Source organism: Myiozetetes cayanensis, unplaced genomic scaffold (genome assembly GCF_022539395.1).
Source record: "Myiozetetes cayanensis isolate MyiCay16 unplaced genomic scaffold, myiCay2020 scf1, whole genome shotgun sequence".
Classification (NCBI taxonomy): Eukaryota; Metazoa; Chordata; class Aves; order Passeriformes; family Tyrannidae; genus Myiozetetes; species Myiozetetes cayanensis.
The window spans coordinates 45538634-45562292 of record NW_026086604.1 but is presented as its reverse complement, the minus strand read 5'-3'; the positions used below and the strand labels follow the sequence as shown (position 1 = coordinate 45562292).

At 36.5% G+C, this 23659-nt stretch overlaps 1 protein-coding gene across 1 annotated transcript; it reads left to right on the top strand.

Annotated features, from left to right (window-relative positions):
* Positions 1-3444: 3444 nt before the first annotated feature.
* On the top strand, positions 3445-23565 carry IMPACT (impact RWD domain protein). The gene is made up of 11 exons (XM_050317386.1): positions 3445-3530; positions 4389-4517; positions 5273-5325; positions 6247-6309; positions 9068-9153; positions 10270-10398; positions 10687-10781; positions 13708-13781; positions 15290-15380; positions 17633-17767; positions 19423-23565. The coding sequence occupies exons 1-11, from the start codon at positions 3495-3497 to the stop codon at positions 19492-19494; spliced, it is 963 nt and encodes a 320-aa protein (XP_050173343.1). The 5' UTR covers positions 3445-3494; the 3' UTR covers positions 19495-23565.
* The last annotated feature ends 94 nt before the right edge of the window (positions 23566-23659 follow it).

Here is a 23659-nt window from a genome sequence, read left to right as displayed (position 1 = left end):
TTCATGCAGTAACATACGTAATGACTCAGTACTCATTAGATGACCAACAGTCCTTGGACAGAAGCTAAAATTTTTTCCTTAGTCGCTTTCAATTAGCTTTGGTGCACTTTTTAAGGAAGTTGCTCCTCAACTCTGTCTGGAAAGCAGTGCAGTAAGCACAGGTCCTTGTCACATTTCCATACTGATTTTATTTACTAAGCTGGCAAAAGACAGGCACAGGAGAGCTAACTAATGTGCTGATACTCTCAGACATGATTCTCGTGGATGTCCCTGGATTACCAAGAGCGACTACCAGGAAGTGATCAAAACAAATGTTCATGTTGTTCTTAACTGCCTGCAAAAGGAATTTTTGCAGATGCAAGTCTGTTGCTCAAGTTTCTTTAATACTTTTGGGAAATAACCATATAATGTATTTAATTTATAGATGGTGTGAGCTGGATTGCCTTCTGAAATGAAAAATGCTTTTTGCTGCTAAAAGCAGCACTGGAAAAAGCTGAAGAAGTTTCTGGAGGTATTCTCTAGCAGAAAAAAAAAAATCCTAAACAGAGAAGAGTTCCTTTTAATATGCCTCTTTTTATCTAAGTGCAGGTATGGCAGGAGAAAATGTGAGAATTCACTCAGGAGGCTCCTAAAACCTGCTAGCAGTTACTATTTCATAGAAAAGCTTTTGGATTTCTATAGCTCTACAGAAGGCAACTGTATACACTGCTATAGCCAATACAAAAAAATGGATAGTAGCTAAATGAGCAGAAACATCTTTAACCAAGGTGCTAAGTCACCTGTACATATATTTCTCCTTAGTCTTACCAGACATGTAGTTTTAGACCAAGAATTAGGCTTGTTTAATGCACTTTCTTGTTCCTGTGATTGAATCATTTGAGTTTGGTTTTAGTTTCAAAATGATAAATCAGCTGTGCATGGAGAGCTTACAGTTATGAAACTTAATGTCACTTTAGAGTATGATCTAGAGAAACACATCATTGTGAAAGTGAAATCAGCTGAACTACTTTGTGCTTAAACATATATATGCTCAATATTGGATGGGACAATTGAGATTTCTATTACAGAATGAGATTTCTATTAAATGTGGAGTAGAATTGGAGCATTAGAGAAATGGAGTGTTTTGTTGGTAAGTTACTACAGGAAAAAGCTACAGTACAGGCAGAGTCTTAGTATAAGCAAATCTTGCCTGAAACGAGAATACAGAACTGAGGGCATTAATTAATAGTACCTGACATGACATTGTTCTTATTTGTTCTTAATCTTCCTCTTTTTTTATTATAAAGGAGAAGTTGCAAATGCATCATATTGCTTGAACAATATGAGATATGCAAAACAAAGCAGGGTTATTGATATTTTACTCAAACGTTAGTTCTTCTGTATTTTTAAGTTCTGTATTTTTCACTTACTTGTGATTCAATCCTGATTGAATAAATATTATTTGTATCTGTTTTAAGCTTTTTGTGCTCTAGGATTAAAATCTAGATCCAGAAAAGCATCAGTAATTACTCAGTATATTTTCTTGCCCTGAGAAGACAGAATGAAGAATTCAGATTCAAGGTGGTAATTTGGGCCATTTCCTGACGTCAGGGACTCCTTTTGCTTAATTGATTTGATGAGCTTTCAATGCTTTTTGTTTGCTATCTATAGTTTACAAAGACAGAACTGATGGACCAAAGGTTAGATTTAGTAACCATTTTAAACATCGAAGCTAATGCATTGCTGTGAAGAGTATCTGTTTGGGAGATGTCTCACCATAAAGAACAGTGATGTTCAGTTATGTACTAAAAGAAGACCCAAATAGTTCAGTAAACTCCACTATGTCATTTTCCTAGTTTGAAAGCTGTGAATATGTATTTCATACCAGCTTTAACAGAATGTTTATTTCAGATGGACAAAGCAATTAATTAGCTGATAAATACTCCTGTGCACCATATCAATTCAGCTCCTCTGTTATTAATTTAGTATATACAAAAATGCTGGAGATTCATTAGCCAAATTTACATTCTTTTCTGGTTTTTAAGACTTATCACAAATATAAATGACAGTGAAAGGAAATTATACAGTCCTCAGAAATCTATCAGAGATGTCTGGTACATGTTCTTCCTGGCCCAATACTACATTGCTAAAGTCTTTCATATCAATGCTTTTATATGGATTATAGACAACAGCAATAAAAGATGTCAATAACAGTTCTGAGTTATTTAATAACAAATCATGTGTATAGTAAACTCACTTGTTCAGCTAAGTCAAAACTAGCAACTTATAAAGCACAAACACTAGACAGAGATTGCTGTCAGAAAGTTTAAAAATGTCCTATTTCTGTCTTTAAATTTATAAGGCAATTTAATATTAGGATGAACGGATGGAGCACTATCTTTTCTAGGTCCTTGTAGATTGAAGCTTTCTGTTATGTTTTGGTCAGAAGACAACTGTTTGAACAATAAGGTTGCTCTGTCTCTCTCTCCCTGTTTCTCTCTTTTTAAAATTAAGTGGAATATGTGACTTTGCCTGATAAAATGTGCATTTTTGTCATGTTCTGGGACTGGATATATTCTTTTTATTACTGTTTCAAAGATAATTAAACCAGCTCTGTCTGTGACACTGAAGACTGCAAACAGCACTTCTCCATCTTCATCCAGAATGTATGTAGTTGATAATCCATAGCTAAGTTTGTCCCTACTCAATTGCATCCTGGATTTTGGTGGGTTTTATTTATTTGTTTGTTTGTTTGTTGCTGTTGGGGTTTTTAAGGTATTTTTGTTTGTGTTTTTTTTTGTTTTGTTTTGGGTGGGTTTTTTCAGTGCTTTTTTTGTTTTAGTTTGGTTTTGCCTTTATAACGCCTGTCCTGATTGTCACCATGCTTCTGAAGTCTAATCCTGTTCTCCAGGAATTCTCCAAGCTTTTGAGAAAGGGGAAAACAAAGATTAACTTGAATTCTTCATGATTATGCCAGCACGAAATCACACTGGAAGAAAACATGAACCACAAAAACCAGAAAAACAGGTGACACGCATGCTTTGCACGCAAGCCAAAAGGTGTCTTGACTGATCAGTGCTGTCTCTAAAGATTTAGGTATCTTAAACTTGTCAATGTTAAAGAAATTAATTTCTAGACCTGTAATGAAAACCGCTTGTAACATCTGTGATCCCTTAAAATAATTTTTAGAAGAAATTACGTCGTTTTGTCTATCGCACATTCCGAGTCTCGTAAAACGCGAGGTGAAAACGGCTGCATCAGTAAATTCGTCACTGAAATAGAGCTGTTCACACACTCTGTTTTCAAAGCAGGGTGTAAGGAATGAGGCGAAAAACCCGCAGGAGAGGTTTAACGCGGTTTCTGCGGCACTCCGTGACAGCACCGGACTGTGTGCCCGCTCCACCGGTACTGTGGCGGAAGGAAGGGCGGCCGCCGTCACGGCCACAGCTGCGCACACGGCTCTCTTCCCCTTTCCCTCCTCCTCCTCCTCCTCCTCCCGCTTCCCTCGGATCCCTATGGCGGCCGGTGACACGGGAAGGGCCCAGCAGCAGGTGAGCGGCGGTGGGGGCGAGGGGGCTGCGGGGAGAGCGGTGTTTTGGAGGCTCCTGGCGAGCCCCGGCCCCGTGAGCGGCTCCGCGCCCGCGGTGGCACGATCGGCGCCAAGGACCCGTTCCAGGTGTTTGGGTTCTGTGTGGAAGGAGGCTCTCTGTTTTTTTTTGTTTGTTTTTGTTTTTGTTTTTGTTTTTTTTATGGGAATTTGCTGAGTACCCCCTCTTCCTCAGGAAGAGCTTAGTGCCGAGCTCTCGGGGGTCTTTCCCCTGCAGGGGTCCGACCCAGCCGGGAGCTGCACGGATAGGGAGCTGCAGGGAATGTGTTGTCGCTGCTCCGTGTCGCTTTGGTCACCTTGTCACTGCTGGAAATGACAGGATTGTCCACTGAAATGCCAAAGGTGGTGTGCGCGTGGGAGAACCGAGGAGAAGTTACCTAGAGAATCACAGAATCAGCTGGGTTGTAAAAGACCTCTGAGGTCATGGAGTCCAACCTGTGACCCAACACCACCTTGTCGAGTAGACCATGGCACTGCGTGCCATGTCCAGTCTTTTCTTAAATGCCTCCAGGGATGGTGATACCACCACCTCCCTGGGCAGTCCATTCCAATGTCCAGTCACCCTTTTTGTGAAGAAATTCTTCCTAATGTCCAAACCTAAACCTCCCTTGGCACAACTGCGAATCAGGATTGAATCCCCAATCCTTACGGCATTCCAGTAGAGTGAATCCTGTCACATCTGTCAATAAGCTGTAGAGGAGCAAGGCTTAAAAAATACTATGATTGCCACACACAAAGCTGTGGGCTTTGTGGGGGAGTTATTTATTTTTGCATAATGGTTTCTTGGTTTTTTTTCTTTTAGATTGATGAAATTGAAGCCCTTTCATCCATCTATGGTGAAGATTGGTGTGTTGTTGATGAAGATGAAAAAATCTACTGCATTAAGATTAGTGATTGTCTGGATCAACCAAAATGGACCCTCTGTTTGCAGGTATAGTGGTGGGGAGGAGTTTAGCACAAAACTTGCAGTTGCACTGATGCAGGTGAAAATGTGTGCTGCATGAAACCATTCTAAATATGGTTCAGTATTTACTAAGGTGGATTAAGAAGCTTAAGTTGGAATCTGTGATAAGACTTCTTAGTGATTGTTTTCCTGTAACACATCGATGTGCTTGTGATATATTCAGTAGTTACATGTCCTAATTCCACACCTGGCAAAAAAATTTCAGTGTGCTTCTCCAAAGACTAATTTCTGAAAAATGTTTAACATTGACTTTGTGTAGCACACTTCAATAAATCTGCTGCAGTTGCTTCTAGATTTATGTTCTGAAGAGTATAGAGACAAAACGAAATTTGTATCAACTTAATTGAGTAACTTGTTGCTTTATGTGTTCAGAAGGGAAAGCAGTAAGTTTCTTAGTGCAACACTGACATGTCTACTTATGGAAGTGTGATGCCACTTATTGAAGTCCAGTAACCATGTGTGCAGCTTCTTTCAAATTTTTTCCATACTTTATTTTGCATCCTTAAAAATGGCACTGTGAAATATAATTGTATGTGTTACCATTATCGGAATTCTAAATACAGATATTCAGGTGTTCTTGTAATTCTATAACAACATACCCAACTGTTTGCTTAATTTGTAACACAAATTATAGTCCTAGTTCTCAACATCAGAGTCCTCCAGTAAAGCTCAACTAGCTGAGAGGAGTAGTCCAATTAATATTTTTTCTGTATTTCTTTCAGGTGATTTTGCCGCCAGGATATCCGACTGAAGAGCCACCTATTTATCAACTCAAGTAGGTGAACTTTTCTTGCAAACATTTGTATTTTCTGAATTACCACTCTTGATTGTTTACCATGTAAGTGGAAGCTTAGTTAAGATGACTCTTCAAATTAAAGTATACAGGGGATGAGGGATGTTTCCAGCAAGAATATTCTGTTCTTTCTCCCAAGTTAACATTGCAGAGCTCCCTGTGAAAGTTTTCTCTCTTCCCTCAACTCTAATTCTTGCAGCATTATTTTGTGGTATGGCAGCAGTGAGACTGTGGAGTTATGGTGGCAGCTGCCTGTTGCGTTAGACAGTGATGTGTCTTTGGGTGTACCCCTCTTTTCTGGATCCTTGTTTCACATTGCAAGGGATGCTTTTCATGAGATGGAGCCATGGCATGTGCCATCTTCCTGTTTTCCATCCCTGCTCTCCCTTTGTCTCCTGATAGGTAAACAAGATGGGAGTGGAATGTGTAAGCCAGGTCACTGATTTGGGTGATAGGAGGACCTGCAGGGTGTGGCACACACATATCTACTGAGTTTTGCTCAGGAGTATTGACGAGGCAATACAAAATAGTGCTAATTAACTCGAGGCAAAGTTTGAAGTTTTACATGAGGCCAGGAGGACAATGGTACAAAATTGAAGGGTCATTCTAAATGTAGTAGGTACTATGGTGCTGAAGGGGTTGGAAGGGTCAACTAATAATACTTAGGGTGACTCTGGAGTGACAGCGGCCTTCCATGAAAGATAAGTCCAGCTTTTTTAACTGAGGTAAGAAAAGGCAGCCCAAGTTAAGTGTCTTGAAGGAGAACTGAGTGATGGTGCTATTCTCAAAATGTTTGCAGCTGAAATCTTGATGATTTGTATTTTCAAGGTGTTTATCACGTTTATTTTAGAATGTTAGAAGCAGCATATGGCACAATTTTTATTGTATTTCTTTTCATTTTAGTGCCCCTTGGCTTCGAGGACAAGATTATATGGAACTAGCAAATAGCTTGGAAGAAATATATCTGTAAGTTCAAGACTGGAATATAGAAAAGGATACAGTGTGTTTTCAGTTCCATGCCCTGCTTATTGTATGCTTTTGAAGTACCTGCATTAACTAGTAGTTGTGATGTGATTGCTGCAATAGACAGAGCAAGTTTCTTTTATCAATCTAACAGTTAAAGATGCCATGTATTTACTAATCATTTTACAATAACAAGTTGGGCTAAACTCTTGAGAAATCTCTTTTATGTTGTTTAGGCCTGATTTTCTGTAAGGATAGAAGCCTTCATTTTGAAACTTAATAGAATAGATGCTCTTTGGAATCTGTGAGATTGTTTATTGCTACAAAGTATGAGATTTCTGCATCTATTTTGCATTTGAATGTTAAAGCATATGGACTGTTTATTATCACAGTGTGCAGCTTACAACAAGGCAAAATGCATGAGAATAAACAGAGCATTTAGAAATACTCAAATTATGTGTTCGTAAATTGCTGTAAAATTGGGGTAGTAAATGTTGTTATTTTATATGGTTTATATCTTTCAGATCCCAAATATAATGCAAACTAAATTAAATGAAAATACATCATAAGGAAGCACAGTCATGTCCCAGATAGTGAAATCTGAACATCATGCATAAGAAATGTTTTTTTTAATGCCATAAGGAAGAGAGCACTTAGCTTGCATAACGGGTTTTTATCTAATTACTCAGTTACTTTGGTTAAATGTGTTTCTTAGCTAATTTAGCTAAGATCATTTAGATCATTTAAGCAAGTAAAATTGAATTTGAAGTGTTAAAAATGCACAAGGATTTTAGGCAAAAATTCTGTGGGAACATATTCACCACAGTTTTTCAGTGGAGCAAAAAGGACAGAGATTGTCCTTAATGCTGTCCAGATTCAAAGGATTTGATGGAGTCTGTACCACCGGCAGAGCTGCTGTAGGTGGTTCTTTAAATGTCCTGAGCATCTGGCACAAGTTGGCATGTGAGGACTGTGAGCATGGCTGTGAAAGAGGGTTTTTTTTCTTTTTTTTTTGTTCCCCAACTCTGCAGTTTTGTACACTGTTAAAGTGTGCAAATTCAGTCCCTTGCAGCTCCTTTCTGTCTGTATCAGCTGCTCTTCAGAGCCCTTGCTGGTCTTTTGCTTCTGTTTGTTCAGCAGGAAGTGAATGTTTGTACTTTAGGCCATATATGTCATTTTAGACTGTTTAAAAACCTGTAGTAGTCACTGATGTCCACAGTATTTGTGAAAACCTTTTATTTATTCAGTGTCTGAGTGGTTGTTGGATAAACAGATACTCTGCATCATTTGCACTGTGTGTTTGACCAGGTCTCTAGTCCCTAGTGATCTGAGTTGTAGAGTTCTGCAGTCTAAACCAGTATGAACTATACTGGCAATTGCTGTGTCTTCTTAAGGACATGTAAAGAGTGCATAATTATAGATCACAAGTTTGTTTTGGGAGACAAGCAGTTCTCAAAAACATAGCAAATAACTGTATTTAGTTTTCATTGTTTGGTTGGTTGGTTGGTTTTTTTCCCAGATATTCTTCTGATAAGACTTTTATTCATCAGAAAGCTTTGTTTCATGACTTAGACACAAGTGACAAAAAAAATAGCAGCATAGAAAGGTAGCTTTTCAGAGTAAGTGTAATTTACAACTTCAGAAACTGAAATTGGGTTATAGCTGGAGAAATTGCTATTTAACTGTACAAAACTGAAAAATTTTATTTGTTGTGTAATCTCTCTCATTCCATCGCTAAAGAAAAAATCTAGATCTTCAGGTTTTAAGGCAGTGCTTCTGTATAATAAGCAGTGTGAGATCAAGGTGTTGAATTGCTCTGGAGTCTGTCCAGATTTTGAATACAGAGCTACAGGTTTATAAATCCCTTATTTTTGCTTGAATATTTTTTCTTAAAATATGGATGTTTGTTTGAATTTGATTGTTTCCAGCAGTAGTGCTGTATACATTAAGCTGAGTGAGAGTTTAAAGATGTAATTTTGTCATTTACATGGTGCCCAGTTGGTGGCAGTAAGAATAAAATTAATGAGAAACCTTGAGTTACATATGGCCCTAAATCTTTAGTTTTGGTTCAGAGACAAACATGCACAGTTCGTAAACATACTAAACTAAAATTGTGAAGGCAGCTTTGCAGGACACCATTTGAAATGCCTTTTGACTTGTTTGGGTCGTGCTGCACGTAAAGGAAGCATTTCTTAATTCCAAATATGTATATATAAAACATGTTCATTCCATCCTGCCGCAGTACCTTAATACACATCTGTGTCCCTGACTGAAGACTACTAGACCTAAATCTTTACCTCCCTGTCCTGTAGGACTGGTTGTCAGAGCAGCTGAAGGAGATCACCATGGCAGTACAGTGCTTTCTGTAGAGAAAACCGGTTCAGGGCAAGCTCTAAGTCTAGACATTGTAGCTTAGTATTCTTTTCAAAATACTGAGGTCTGTCTGACTGACTCTTCCCACAGTTGCTTTCCCTTTGCTTAGTGGTCAGAAAGTTTCTGTCAGTTTCCTGTTTCCCTCCAGTATTGGTGCTTTTAATGTTAATAAATAAGTAAAGCATGCCACAGAATGACACAGATACCACGTTTCACCCAGTGAAGTACCGAGACAGAACTTTCCACAAGCCTGCCTAAGCTGTATATCTCACTAGCTTATTATGTTCTATTTCTGTGTGTCTGAAATCTGTGTGCTATTTGGTGTGCTTTCCAAATGAAATCTGCAAAAAAAAATGATTCTTCATTTACTGTGGGCTTTTACTTCCAGACAGAACCTTGGTGAAAGCATACTGTATTTATGGGTGGAGAAGATACGAGAAGTTCTGATAGAAAAGGCACAATCTTCAGAACCAGGTACTTCAGAAAACACACGGGGTTTTCAGTGTACTTCTTGTTCCACTGCAGAGTAAATTTCAGTCCAAGTTAAAGTTTATGTCCAGTATTGTATTGGATCTACATGTCAGAAAGCAGTCTGCAGTGTCATGGCTTACTATATGGCTTACTTATAGTGATAGCTTCCCTTTTTAAAAAGCAGTAGGGAAAAGAAGAAGGAGGGTGGCCTTTGAACTAGAACAAGGTCCTCAGTTCTCTCAGGAATGAAATTACTTGCATGTGCACACAGTACATTATGCATTGTCCTCTGTTTTGCAAAGCAATTATTCATATCAGTAATTAATTTCTGGTATTGAGTGCACTGTCGGAGGATTGGAATTCAAGCTGAAGATAAACTTCACTGGAATATGCAGACAAATGACCAAGTATTCCATCTTAATTTTATTTTACTGTATTGGGGTGAGAAGTACATGACCACTAGAACTGAGGTGATTCTTCTGTTGTAACTCTTACCCCGTTTGTGTAAATTTACAGTTCTTTCAAAAAATGGCAGGGAGGTTTTGTGCATTAAAATGCTAAACTGCTATGAAATGCATGAGTGACGTGTGCATGCACATGTGGCAAAGGGTAAGAGAAGTACTTTTCTGTGTCATGGGTGTTAGTCCTGTGAGGAATCAAAGACAGAAGAGGAAAATAAATTCTATTCTCAATGTTGCTTCATAGTAAGGTCTAGTTCTAGTCTTTCAATAAACTGAGCATTTTGTTGCTACATCACAGACATTTAAGAAGTTAGTTTTCATTGATGTAATTAAAGGAGTGGATACTGAGAAGTGAAAATTTGTGTTGGAAGTTTAGTTATTTTGACTGCAACCTTACAGCTTCTACTTATTATATCTAATGATTTTGTAGACCTTTTGAACATGCTTTATCACCCCTCTGCTTTCTTATGGAAAATACCTGTTATAAAAACTGCAATCATCACCACATCATAGGCCCTCAGTAGGAATCTAACTGTGATGTATTAACTTGTCTCTAAATCTAGATGCCAGAACTCTGGATTTCAAAGAGTTTGAAATTCTGTTTTGCTTGTCTTGCAAAAAAAAAGTGTAATAAATTCTACTACTTATATTGTAATAGAACCGGATATTAAGAAAACCACTGAAGAAGTTGATGAAGATGATGGAGAAGATTTTGTCCTAGACTATGAGCCCATTCAGGAAGATCCAATTAAAATGTTAAATTACGTGACATCTGAAAGTCAGGAAGGTAAAAAGTATGCTCATGTTAATTCTGTTGAAATAATGTAGGAGAGGCTTGAAGATTCTGCTGTTCTACTCAGCTTTAGAGAAAAATTAGTAACAATAAAATCATAATAAAGTTTGTAACAGTCATTAAATAACCCAACATATTTTTACTTGTTCTGTTTGTCATCTAGTGTACTTCACTTTAACAAATGCCTTTCTAAAAGTTGAGATAATTTTTACGTATATCGCCATATACATTGTTTTTATACTCTTGAAAGAATGCAAACTTTTCCTTGTTTGTGATCAATAGATGAAGAACTGCCACCCATACATCATGGAAACCCAATCACAGATCGAAGGAGTACTTTCCAGGCACATCTGGCTCCAGTGGTGACAACCAGACAAGTTAGTAGAAATCAGTTCTTCTCCTTTTGCCTGTACTTTGAGCTTGACAAAATATTACTGGAATACTTCGAATTTGCCAGGTGTGTTTGTCTGTCTGTCTGTCTGTCTGTCTCTGCATCTTCATGTGCTAACACTGTCTGCCTAGTCACCAGTTTCTTGCTTTCACTATCAGCGAAATATCTCTAAATAACAGCCTCTGCAGTGCTTCCTGCTGTTCTTTACCATTCTGTGCATTAGATGTAAGAGAATAAGAACATTGTAATTTGACTTCTGGGTGATAGCAAGTTTATTGTAAAATATTTGGAAGCTCCCAAGTCTATCATGTGTTAATTTGAAAATTAACTAACATGAATTTATAAATGTTTTCCATCCCTCAGAAAGGATTTCAATTCAAAAACACACTTGGATAATGCATAAGTAAATCTTTATTGAGACCTACTTGAGAGGGGTTTTGAGTTACTTTGTACATCACTTTACATCTATTGTCATCAGCCTCCTTTGATCATCCCTGTTTAGTGGGGAAGCTACTCATCTTTTCTTATTATAAACTGAGAGTTAAATGAGAAGATTTTTCTCTTCTGTTTTGTCCAATTTTAGGTTTTATTTTAAGGATTTTTGGTAAGGGATATTGCCAAATGCTTTTTTGACATTCCAGGTAAGCTAAGTCTACTCCATGGTCAGTGACTGTGAAAGAATGTTGACAGAGTGTTGAGTTGTATTTCTCTATACAATAGCTGTAGGTTTTTGATCTGTTTGTGGGGTTTTTTGTTGTTTTTAATTCTCTCTCATTAATTTGCCTAGTATGGATACAAGATTTGGTCTTTAAATCCCTGTATCCTTCCTGGAGCACGTTGACCTTTCAAGTTCACATACACTGTACATTCGTTTAGATTTTTGTGCTACAGCTGTATCTGCTTTAAGTGATTCTTTTATATGTAATACATGTTTGAACTGTGTTGCTTTAGAAAGGGAGGAAATCAGAATAAGTGGGTTAATGTAATTTTTTCAATTTAAAATACACTTGCTCTTTTATCATGATTTATGAATAAGATTGTTCCTACACATGAGGAAGTCTGTACCCACAGACTGTGGTTTGCAAAAGGACAGATCTGTGTCAAGGAGTAGGACTCACTTAAAGCAGATTAGTGATTTGCCTTTTGCATACAAAGATGTTCTTAATTGACATTCTTCTTTCATGCCTTTTTTTTTTCCAAAGACAGCAAATACTAAATAAACCCAGGGATTCTCAGTCAAGGTTTATTGGTATGTGGTTAGTATAAAGACAGAGCAATTCCCCAAGGTGTCAAATCCATCTTGTTTCACAAGAGTCTTGCTGTACAATGTGAGGTGATTGGTCTTCAGACTGCAGGGAAGCTTTACTGTGATATGGACTAATTTTTCTCAAGGAGAGTCAAAACTGATGAGGAATTGAGTAAGCACTGCAGCTGTAGTGAAAGCTGGCTTCTTTATCAACTTTATCTGCATAATCTGTGTACTGCAATGATACTCATCGATATTTTGAGACAGTGTACAGAGTACGGTGTGAACTCCATTGAGTGGGACTAAGAACTGATTTATTGTTTAAACATCTTGTGTCTTTTATGAACAGATGCTTCACTGGCATGTAGAGAATCACATCCTTTATTTCCCTAAAGCAGGAATAGTAGAGAGGAACAGGAGGAAAAGAAACGCTAGGAGCTACATCAGGGAACAGGATGAATTGTTGCTTAGTCTTAACATGTCTGTCTTCAAGGTCCATTGCTAATACAGACACATAATGAATCTTTAAATATGTTTTTAGGAACCTGGTAGCTGGCAAATAAGTAATGTCAAAGGTGATGATCATTTCATGTGATTTGTACCCTAAGTCCATGTACTGTCCATGTTTATGAGACTGTATTAATATAAGTTGTCTTTCTTAAATATTCAAAATAAGGAGAACACAGGTGTCCAGAAAAATGTTCTTAACTAATAATAGCAGTTTTTTCATTGAGGTATCTTTTATTTGAGATGATTTTTGTCAGTTGAATTTCTTCAAGAAAAGTTGGAAATAGCGCAGTACAGCTAAGACAGATATTAAGTATGGCTGTTGATTACACCTCGGAGACATTTTAATTTGCAATGAAAGGCAATTTGCTTGCCAGGCATGTTTTCCCAAACTTCCTCAACTTCAGTAATGTTTTGCATTACGTACTAAAACAATGCCTTAATCAAAAGCTCTCCTTTTTGCTAGACCATTGGAAAGGCTTGAACAGTTGCTAGCTTGTTTAATTAGAAGCATAAGATGAACTTCTATTGATTAGTGGTTTGCATTTGGTAGTTCTTAAGAACAGAAGAATGAACATGATGGGAATACTTCCTGGGAAATACTGACACTTTCAGACCCCTAATAGAACCTTTTTTTATTGTTCTTTTTGTGAAATGGAAACCACATGTTTGAAAGAAAAGGAAAAACTCAAAGTGAAATATAGTAAGGTTTTCTAGACATCACATTTCAAGTAAAATAAGTAAAAGCAGTGTGTAGTGGTATATTCAAGTTATGCTCTATTCCATCTTAATCTTATATTTGGAAGAATAATCAGGTTGATTACTTATACATAATACTTATTAAAAATACCTTCTGTAACTTACTGTCTTTCCTGTTTAGTAAAGCAATTTGACACTTCTATATCTTCATCAATAACATGAATGTATACAATGTACAAATTCAAGGAGCATCTGTTTTCAGTATCCCAGAAAAATGATTGGAAACATGAGGGTACTGAGAAGAAGCTTCTTGAGATACACTCAATATTTAATTAATTTTATGTCAAAGCGTAAAATTGTTTTGTGTATGTACTAAGAGAGATGTTTGTTTTGCAGTGATATTGAGATATGTATATAAAATCTCTGTTATAAAAAGAGGAGTTTTTCTATTTTTTTTAAGGTAAAAAGAGTTCTTGAAAAATTATATGAGAACAAGAAGATTGCAAGTGCTACTCACAACATATATGCATACAGGTGAGATGCAAATAGTGATTTTTCTTTTTTTTTCTTTTTTTTTTTACTGTTCTTTGACAAGTGAGTACAGGACATGAGAAAGAAAATCGTTCCTATTAAATCCTTAAGGGAGTAGGTTTCTTATTTGAATGGTATTGCAGGCTTTACTTTGAGGTCAAGAAAGTAGAACATACAGTAGGAAATAAGGTAGTAAAGCAGCATTAGAAATAGAAAAAAAAAGCAAAAGTGGATTTGAACATGTGTTGATGTACTTTGTATAGTATGTCTGAGCATGGAAATGCTGCATCATCCTGAACTAAATGTGTTTTCACTTGGATGAAGTAACTTTTTTTTCCCCCTAACCTTATGTTTAGAAATAGCTGAAAATGTTCAGTTGAAATAAGACTCGAAACAGAAAGCCTGATGCAGACATCTGGCATATGAAGTTTCAGCTGAAATACGAGAAACTTCAGGGAAAATGAGAAACAGGTAAAAATTCATTTGGCAGTGATCTGCCTCTGGCAACTCTTGTGAACGTAGCTTATGTGAAACGAATCGGTCTCAGTCCAGATAGCGATGCAGGTTTTCTGAGGAGTGTAAGTGACAGTAAAAGGGAGCCCTTTTCTTACTGGAGGAACCAATCATCTGAAAAAGCAGTGTAGATTCTGATCCATTCATGCCCATCCTGGTGTGATCCTAATAAAACATGAAATGAGAGCAAGTGAAAGCTTATTTTACCACAAAGCAAAAGTAAGTAAATGGTTTCTGTGAAGAGGGGATTTCTGTTGTTGCAGATGATGATCTGGCTTCTTTCACTCGTACTATCCAAATACACTTCAAAAAAGCAACAGGCACATACTTACTGCTTCCTATTTGTCCTCTGAGTACTAGAAGCCTCTTTCTCATTGTGTCACCTGTGTATTAGTAAGTTCAGAAGTTATAAAATCAGTTGGTAACAAACAGTAGACCGCTGTGCATTAGTTCTGGAAAATCAGACTTGTGCAGCTGTCCTTTATATGAAGCAATATATCCAAAAGTTTCCTGGAGCATCCCCCCGGGAAAGGAGATGACATGGAGAATCTGAAGATGAATTTCAGGAATAGTTTCATGTTGCTGCTGAAATGCAGACATAACTAATTATTCATGATGGTTTTGTCCAAGTTCTTACCACTTATGGGTTTGTACCGTAATTTGAACTTGTATCTGGTAGTGTTGGCTTCAGCTAGGTGTAATTATTAGACTAAAAACCTAAGGATTTTTCTGTTTAGGGACTTTATGCTGGTATGACTCTGGAGTTAACCTGAAGTAGGTAAAGTCTTTGTAAAAGCTTCTCAAAACTTGTTCTACAGCACAGATAAAAATATTAGTGGTTTACCTTAAGCCTCATCCTGTATTCATGTAAATGTCCTTAGTAGAGAATTATAATTGATACATATATGTATGAAAGATCTCTGAGACTTTATTAATCATATAAAGATGTTAGTTGATTGACATTTTTTTTAATCTATTTTGTTTGGTTTTTTCCCAAGAATATACTGTGAAGATAAGCAGACTTTCTTACAGGATTGTGAAGATGATGGAGAGACAGCAGCAGGTGGACGTCTTCTTCATCTCATGCAGGTTCTAGAAATTAATCTTTGACTTTCTAGAAATCTCGAACAGATTTTAAAAATCACTACAATGTAAATAAGCTTGTAGAAAATTATTTTAATTCTTGCTCTGCTTGCAGTCAAACAGATGATTGCTTTTTTAAAGCTGAAGGGAAAATCAGACTGTAGTATTTTTTCAGCACTCAGATTATAGAAAAGAGTGGTGCTTCATAGGGTGGTAGTAATAGTTTGAATGGGTTAAGAGCTAATTAAGTTTTGATTCCTATGCTTTTAGTATGTGGTGTAAGGTATATAGCAAATGAAGACTGAAAGAAGCTGATGCTGTTTCCTCGAGTATGCATAATAGAAAGACAAATGTATGAACTTGCACAGTAGAACTTCAAACACAAAAGGTAGTGGGAGTGAAGCAGTTGTTTGATAATTGAGTCTGTTTTGTTAGCATGTTTCTGGTTCTGTCTCCTTAACCCTCATACTTGCTTATATTTTAGTTTTCACCTGTTGAAATAATATTCCCTCAGCAAAGGTGCTACTAACTGTGACTTGAGATTGATAAATTTTGGTTCACTCTGCAAGCCCCAGTAAAGCTATAAATAAAATATCATAAACTACAGAAATTATCTGGGTATGTCTTAATGATGTGCCTCAAGACACTTAGCAGTATGAACAGACAAAATATTGGGTTTGATTTTTATTTTTAGATTGATGTCACCTTCACAACAGTTTTGTTTTCCCATGCTTTTCTTGCTTGAATATTAGGTTGCTTAGTGTGTTAGGCTCTTACTCCTGGAGATGTTTTTTTCCCCAAAAAGCTTTCTTTTTTGTGAAAAAAAAAAAAAAAGAAATTGATGGAAATATTTTGACATTTTTAATTTAGAACTTTTTCAGACTTCCTAAGTGACTCAAACCAGCCTTGGGAATGAAAACTTTGGTTATGCAGTATATGCAAGTGTATGTGCTAAGAGCGAAAACATTATTGTTACAAAAAGAATGTAAAGAAGCAAATTTGGCAGTTACTGTACCTCAGTCTGATCTGATCTTATCATCTTGTTCTCAGCTTGTTAATATATACTTTTGAAAGCTGTCAGACTTAAAAGTCTAGGCACTTAATATTCCATAAAAATCCAGTTCAGAAAGTGACATGAAGTATCTCATTTCAAATGTGAATATGTCTAAATTATATGGATCATCTCTCTTCATCTGTAGTCCTAGTTACTGAGAATATTTTAGTTTTGGAAGAATACTAATGTAGGGAACAGAAAAGAGCAATTTTCAGCCATAGAAAAAGATTAAAATAGTTTATGGGCTGATTTCTAGATGTTCACAGATCTTGTAGTTTTTTTGTTATGAGCTCTTATGACATGCGATATGGGTATGAAAATTAGGTGATTTAAAACATTTGTTGTTGCTGTAGTTATAGCTCTTTTTTTTTCAATAGAAATCTAGTCCTATTTCAGATAAACCTAGCACTTAAGACAGCTCTTTCTGATTACAAGAAACTGTATTTTAGATTAGTACTGTCCTGTTCACTGTGAAGAGTTGCTATACAGAGACTTTATGGCCGATACATAGAGTAGAAAATGCCTGTCATAGAAAATGCCCCAATCCTTTTTTTTTTTCATTATCCTTTTCGTTTTAAAATTCTAAGAATATTTCTGTTTTCACAAACAGTGATAGACTTCTGTAATAGCATTCTTCAAATTAGTGAAATACCTATTTTTTTTCTCCTTAATGAAGATGATTAATGGTTGTTAACATGCACATGCTAACAGTACTAGCTACATTTTGGTATCCACATGAATAATGCCTGTGCCCTGAATGTTATGAGCCTCATCCATCAATACTTCTAAAAATGTGAATAGACAATCTGCTTAATAGTAAGGGTTCTCTGGAAATAATAATTGATCATATCAAACAATAAGAAATGTAACTCATTAATTTTCCCTTCAAGTAATACCTGAAGCTTTTGACATGTGGATGAGCAATGGTAGTGTATGAGATAGCTTTGTACCCTTTCTGAGGGATACAGGGACTCATTTTACTTTTGCATTTAACTTTGGATAGGAGCTTGAAGAGGAAACTTAAACACAACTACTGACTTGACATTCTTTGTCACTCTCTGGTAACCTGTGTGTGCCACAGACCTGACTGTAAGACCTTCATAAAAAAGCAAGATAGTAAACTTTTTTTGTCTAAAACTGGTGCCAACAGTAAAACTAGTTTGGTTAAAAAAGAACAACTTTTATTTCTTTCTGTTATTCATAGATCTTGAATGTCCACAATGTGTTAGTTGTGGTATCCCGCTGGTATGGAGGTATTCTGTTGGGACCAGATCGTTTCAAACATATAAACAATTGTGCAAGAAATGTTCTGGTGGAATATGACTACGTACCTTCAGTGGTAAGTTTTTGCCCCTTAGAAGAAAGGCATTGCATGTGAACTTGTGTGAATTTTTCCTGTTAGGTGAAGCCAGAAGAAAAGTAATACATCCTATGTCATCCTTGGGTCGCTTTGATGCGCTCACAGGATTGGTGCAGAGAACTTCCAAGGAAGCTAGTGACCTGTTTTGGAAGTGTGAGGTGTGCAGCAGAAGGGTAGAAGCAGTTGAGAACACTGATCCAAAAACGAATTTGAGAGTTGGAAGAGGATGGTAAAGGGAAGTGCCTCTTTCTGTGTTCAGAAAACTGGAAGCTGCCACTTTTGATGCTTCCCTGTGCCACCAGTTCTAGTCTGCAGGCAGACTGAGTGTGGGAATCTCTGTAACTAGTAGGCATTTTCAAAATGGAAAGCTTTGTTAGACTCAAAGAAATTTTCAGAATTATAGATGACACCATTAAAAAAAAAATCCAGTCCAGAATTCAAGCAAAATAACGTTACTGGTACAGAAAAGATTATGGCAAAATGTTCCAAGGGAACTTAAATAACTCAGGAGACAAACTTCCAAGTTACTTTAAATGGCATTTTACTTGTTAAAGGACTCAGGTCATTTAATAATCTCACATTCTTGTTTCTCAACATTTTTTCATCCTCAGAATCAACACTTCTTCATCTTCAGAAAAGCATGTTAGATATGTCTATGTGCATTATAGCATGTAATTGCTAACTACAGAGAGCTTCAGATAGTAGGAAATAATTACTAATAGATAATTGAAAAAGTATGCAGCTGTAAGGTTTTTTTTTTGTATATGAAGGTATTTCAGGTAGCTATGGCTGAAAGCCGAGTATTCTTTGCCATTTCTCACCCTCCACTTTTCAGTTATTTGCTTTTTTCATTTTAAATGTGCTTGTATATACTTGGTGATTCACCTTCTTGACAGTTTATCAGTGTTTTCTTTGAAAACATTGCTCATAAAGTAAAAGGAAATGAATGATTTTTAAGTATTTACCCTCCTGAGATGGTTTAGTACCAAAAAAATGCCTACTTTTTCTATTTTTAACAACTTAAAACAGACTGGGATTTTTTTACTGTGTATTAAGATATTTTGTTACCAGTGTCCATCAGAAAAATAACAGGTGGAACTTAGGGTAATGATTATTCTAGTGCCATGGATGTGGCTCTTGGAGGAAGTATTCTTTTAGCTGACTCTCTTCAGAATAGCAGAATTCAAACAACCTGTTAGAGTCCATTTCCCGTATGTGAGCATTAGAAAGGGATAGATTAAAATGTCTTGTGTTCTTTTCAGATGTGCTGTAAGATTCCTTCACCATTTTGGGGAGTGCTTGCAGTGAGTGCTACTAAAGAAAAGTCTTGTTTTTCAGAATGGGCAGTCAGAGGAAACTGATCATTACAGTGTTGATCCAGCAAGACTGGCCAAATTTTTTTTTCCTGCTGAATATTTGTTTCACTTAGGGAAGCAAAGCAGTTTTAGTGTCCTGGTATATCTCATGATGAGGCCACATCCACACTAAAAGGTTATATTATACAACTCAAAATTTTCATAAATCCCAGTGAACACTGTTCATAATAAAAGTAATTCTCATGGGTTACCTTGAGAGAATAGTTGTGGTTTACAAAAATATTGTTTAAATTTTGAAATGCTTGTTTTTCATTTCAGGAAGAATCATCTCGACAAGCAGGAAAGAGCAAAAAGATAAGGAAGGACAACAAGAAGAGAACAGAACACTAATTTATTTTTTAAAAACTTTAAAGTGTTATTTTGCACATATTTATACAAAGAAAACCTGGACCTTATTGCCTTATCCGATACAACAGATATGTTGTATTCAGAAGAGAATTCAGTAAAGCTATAGATATATTTTCATCTTGTTTTGTGATTTTTTTTGATATTTTCATCTTGTTTTGTGATTTTTTTTTGCTGTTTTGAAGTAGAGCTTAGACACAAGTACTCTGTTTCTTATACATTTCAGCTCCTCGTTATGAGGACATTGCAGCATCTGAAACCATTACCCCATCCTACCCCCTCCCAACAAACAACAGCTGACTAATTACTAATGTGGATTTCTCATCTTCTCCATTCCTGGATTCAAATTCGAATCTCTGTCTTGTGTTAGTAATTGAATTCTCTAGTTTTTTGTATCAGGGCTGAGACTGGAGTCGTCTGTACAGCAGGTTACTTTCTAAGTTTCATATTTTCTTCTGTAAAAGGAAAGCATGTGACTGAGTGCTGTATGGCCTTGGAGAGCCTGGTCCTGCCTGTGCAGTTCTCAGTCAGATGCTAGATTGGTGACATAAGAAAGGCTGAACGTGGGCAATAAACTAAGAAATGTGATGAAATTACTAAAAATTTCTTTGAGGATTGTTCTGAGACAATCGGGACTCTAGGAGCCTGTTGAAAAGCTGAGAATTAAGTGTTGCATAATTAAAGGAAACAGTGGTTTCAACAAAGTACATGGGGATTTCGAAATAGGGCTGTTACATCTAGTAGTGAAGATATAAACGTTCTGAAGACTTCTGTTGGTGTCGAGTGGGGAAAAAAAAGCAAGTATTATTGATATGGTCACAAAGACTTGAATTTTCTAGTCTTTTATTAATGGCTTTCAGGCTTTAATACATTTTTTAAAAAGCAAAAAACCCCAAACCCACCAGGATGTTTTGTCAGTTAATTGTCATATTTCTACTTAGATGAGATGAATTCTTTTTTTAAAATGTACCCTTGATATCTTCCACTGGGGGAGGATAGATTTTAATATTCTGTTCGGTTTTTTGTTTCTGTTTTCTCAAGTTGTTTCCTAAACTTTGTGACCTTTGTGACTTTGACGTCAGAGATACTTTCTTAGGTCATGTGCACCTTATGTATTTTGCTCATACAGTAATGTCAAGTCTGTGACTATTTTTAATGACTTTTCTCCAATGGCACTTGCATAGTTTAAAGGTTTAACTATCTTACTTGACCACCAGCTTGGTATATAACTTTTTGCTGATAGCCTCTTACACTGAATAGTTCATTATAAGTTCTCCAGCACAAGTACCCCACAAAACCTTTCTCTCAAAGCAGACTTCATCTAATCAAAGTAACTGTTTCAGAGTTTGATATAGCAACAGAGATACTCCTTAGCAATTCCAGTAACTTAAAAAAATGCCACCAAAATACATGATTAAAAACCAAACCAAACATGCCGATTCCTGCACTGACTATTAAAACAATTTTAGAAAGTTACACTAACTTGTCTGCATAGCAAAGGTCTTTTGAGTTCAACCTTAGCATTTGTACTTGGGATTCTAAAAATGTTTTTCCTCTCAGGGAAGGAGATCCACACTGCGTATGTAGTAGTCTTGTACTGTTTGGTCATACGAGTATTTCTTGCTCATAGTTTGTCGTATGGGTAGACTCTTTTGAAGTAAAAATTTTGGCATTCACTTCAAGTACTTTATCGACTTAAGTATTGCAAAGTTTCTGTTGCATTTCTGAGAGTTTTGAGATTGTAGCAATTCTCTTTGTATTTCTGTTTGCAAGCATTTCATAAGTTTAAACTTCCTTCATTCTAAGAAGAAAATCCAAGAAGGGAAGTAGGTTACAAAAATGGCTGGCAACAACTCTTTAACTTTATAAATTCTGTTCAGAAATTAAAAATAGTGTTAAACTGAAGCAGCAGTTTTAACTGTTTTTGTTATCAAATACTGTGAATCTGTTTAGGACATAGTCTTTACTTGTGAAAGAGTTACAAATTTCATTATCTGACAAAAGAAAAAAGAAGAAAAGGAGTATGGAATTAATTTATACCTAAAGTACAAGTTACCTGTCATAAAAATATGTCAATGAAGTATCAAACACTAGCAGGAAAAGGTGGATTGTGGCATTTATTTTCTTTTTGGCCACTCTGTTTTCTAATCTCTTTATTTTACTGTTTTTGCTTTGCTATTCTGGAAATGAATTGGGAGTATGGCTGAAAACAGATTAACCATTACAGCACCACAGTCTCTGACAAGGTCATATCAGAATGATTTATTTCTCTTTGTGTCTCAAACTTTAGTGACCAGACCAAGACTTTGTATCTGCTCTCTGATTGGGCTATTTTGTTAGCCAAATACCTTCTGGAGAACTGGTAGGTGGTTTCTCTTTCAAACAGAGACTGCAGGTAGAAGAGCCTTAATTAATTCAAGACAGTTGAGCAGTGGAGAAGAACTGTTATTCTTACAAGCTTACAAGTGGTTATGAGACTTAACAGTTCTTATAAATGTTCTACATGTATCTGGAGATCTTCCATGCTGAAATATGAAAAGGTGATGTTTCTAAAATCTGCTACCCTTACCTTTTAAAAGTGAAGATAATTGTCTTTCTTATTGCAACATAGCAATTCAAGACTTTGTAATTTCTCGATGTTGCAGGTGGTTCAGGGTGATGCTTCTACTGTTTTATATGTGTTCCTTTTTAATGTGGGAGAAAGAAGGAAGGAAAGAGAAAGCTAGAACATCTACTGTGGATCCCTTTGGTGTGTTCATCTGGGATATGCATTTATTGCCTAGCATATCTATTTGAATAAAAAGTGAAAATCAGCTGTTTAGTAGCTGCTTTAGATATTTTTCTATCTAGACCTGTGTTCTAGACTGATGTAATCATAGCCACACAGTAATTCTGCTAAAAGCTCATTTAGTGGATCTACTGTTAAACATATTTGTAGATTACTTGCCACACACAGGCTTTCCAAACAGGATGTGGAAGAATTGGATATCTAAGATTTCAAGAAACCAAGTTAAATCTAAGTTAACTCCAAGAAGAAATGCTGAGGGAGGGAGATGGAAAAGAATTGGGTAGCTGTATATGCCTAGAAAGCACCCCAAGATTTAAGCTGTTTGGCAAGGTCAGCTGGTTCTTATGAAAAATAGGGAAGCTGCTGAGTTTCCCCTTGAGGCTTCAGTATGGCTGGCAGAAGAAAGGCTAGTTGTATTACGTAGTAGCCATGCCACAATGTGTTTTCTGCATTGCCTGGAAACGAAATAAAGCTTAAAGCAACAATGGACTTGCATGCTGGGAAGATATTTGTATGGATAATAAAGTTCTGCGTTTTTTGTACTGCAGCCATTCAAACATTTAATAAAAGCACTTGGCAAATGCTAATGAGTTTGTTCCCACAACAGAAGCAAAGATATGACAGCCAACATTTTTCAAATTTAAGTATCTAAAATTAGACAGCAAAGTGTTTTCAGAACCCATAATAAAAGTGATTGAATTTTTGCAACTGTGGAATACTCACAGCTCTCTGCAAGTAGTTTCATTACTCATACAAAATGTAAGCACTTGTGGATGACACGATTTTTCCCACTAGTGTGGGGAAAAAAGAAGCCTCGTCCTGTGAATTGCCAAGCTCTCATTCATGTTCAGGGTATTGATACTTAGTTCCTTGGTTCTGGTACAGCAGCAGCTCCTGTCACTGGGGCTGATGCTAAGAGTTTTGAAACTGATTCAGTGGAAGTTTTGCAGATGATCTCTGAGGGTTGGACCATTACTGATTAACTTCTCTGATAAGTAATTCTGTATACGGTTTTTTACATCGTATCAGTTTTCAGTCCTAGAGCCCACTAAAGAGAAGAACAACAATGAGGTAGACCATGTCTTTGGTCAACAAAAAGATACAACAGAGAGGAACCACAGGCTTGCTGAATTGCAATGACACCAGATAAGCAAGGATGCAATTAGAAAATAGCGAAAATTCTCATAAAGTTATGTACATGGGAAAAAAATTCAGAAGAAATTGTCCATAAAGCTAGCAAGCAAAACACTTTTGGGGGGGAGGGAGGGAGAAAACAGAGAACCTCAAGTCAGCCCTCCTGACCTCTACAGATAAGAACAGGTTGCTTAAAGAAGAACTTGCATTTTAAAATATGAGCTTGAA

Excerpts from the sequence above, each read along its gene's own strand:
- IMPACT (XM_050317386.1), top strand. The coding sequence starts at position 3,495 with ATGGCGGCCGGTGACACGGGAAGGGCCCAGCAGCAG. Across the intron at positions 4,518-5,272 it reads AATGGACCCTCTGTTTGCAG|GTGATTTTGCCGCCAGGATA; the intron begins GTATAGTGGTGG and ends TATTTCTTTCAG. Across the intron at positions 17,768-19,422 it reads ATGACTACGTACCTTCAGTG|GAAGAATCATCTCGACAAGC; the intron begins GTAAGTTTTTGC and ends TTTTCATTTCAG.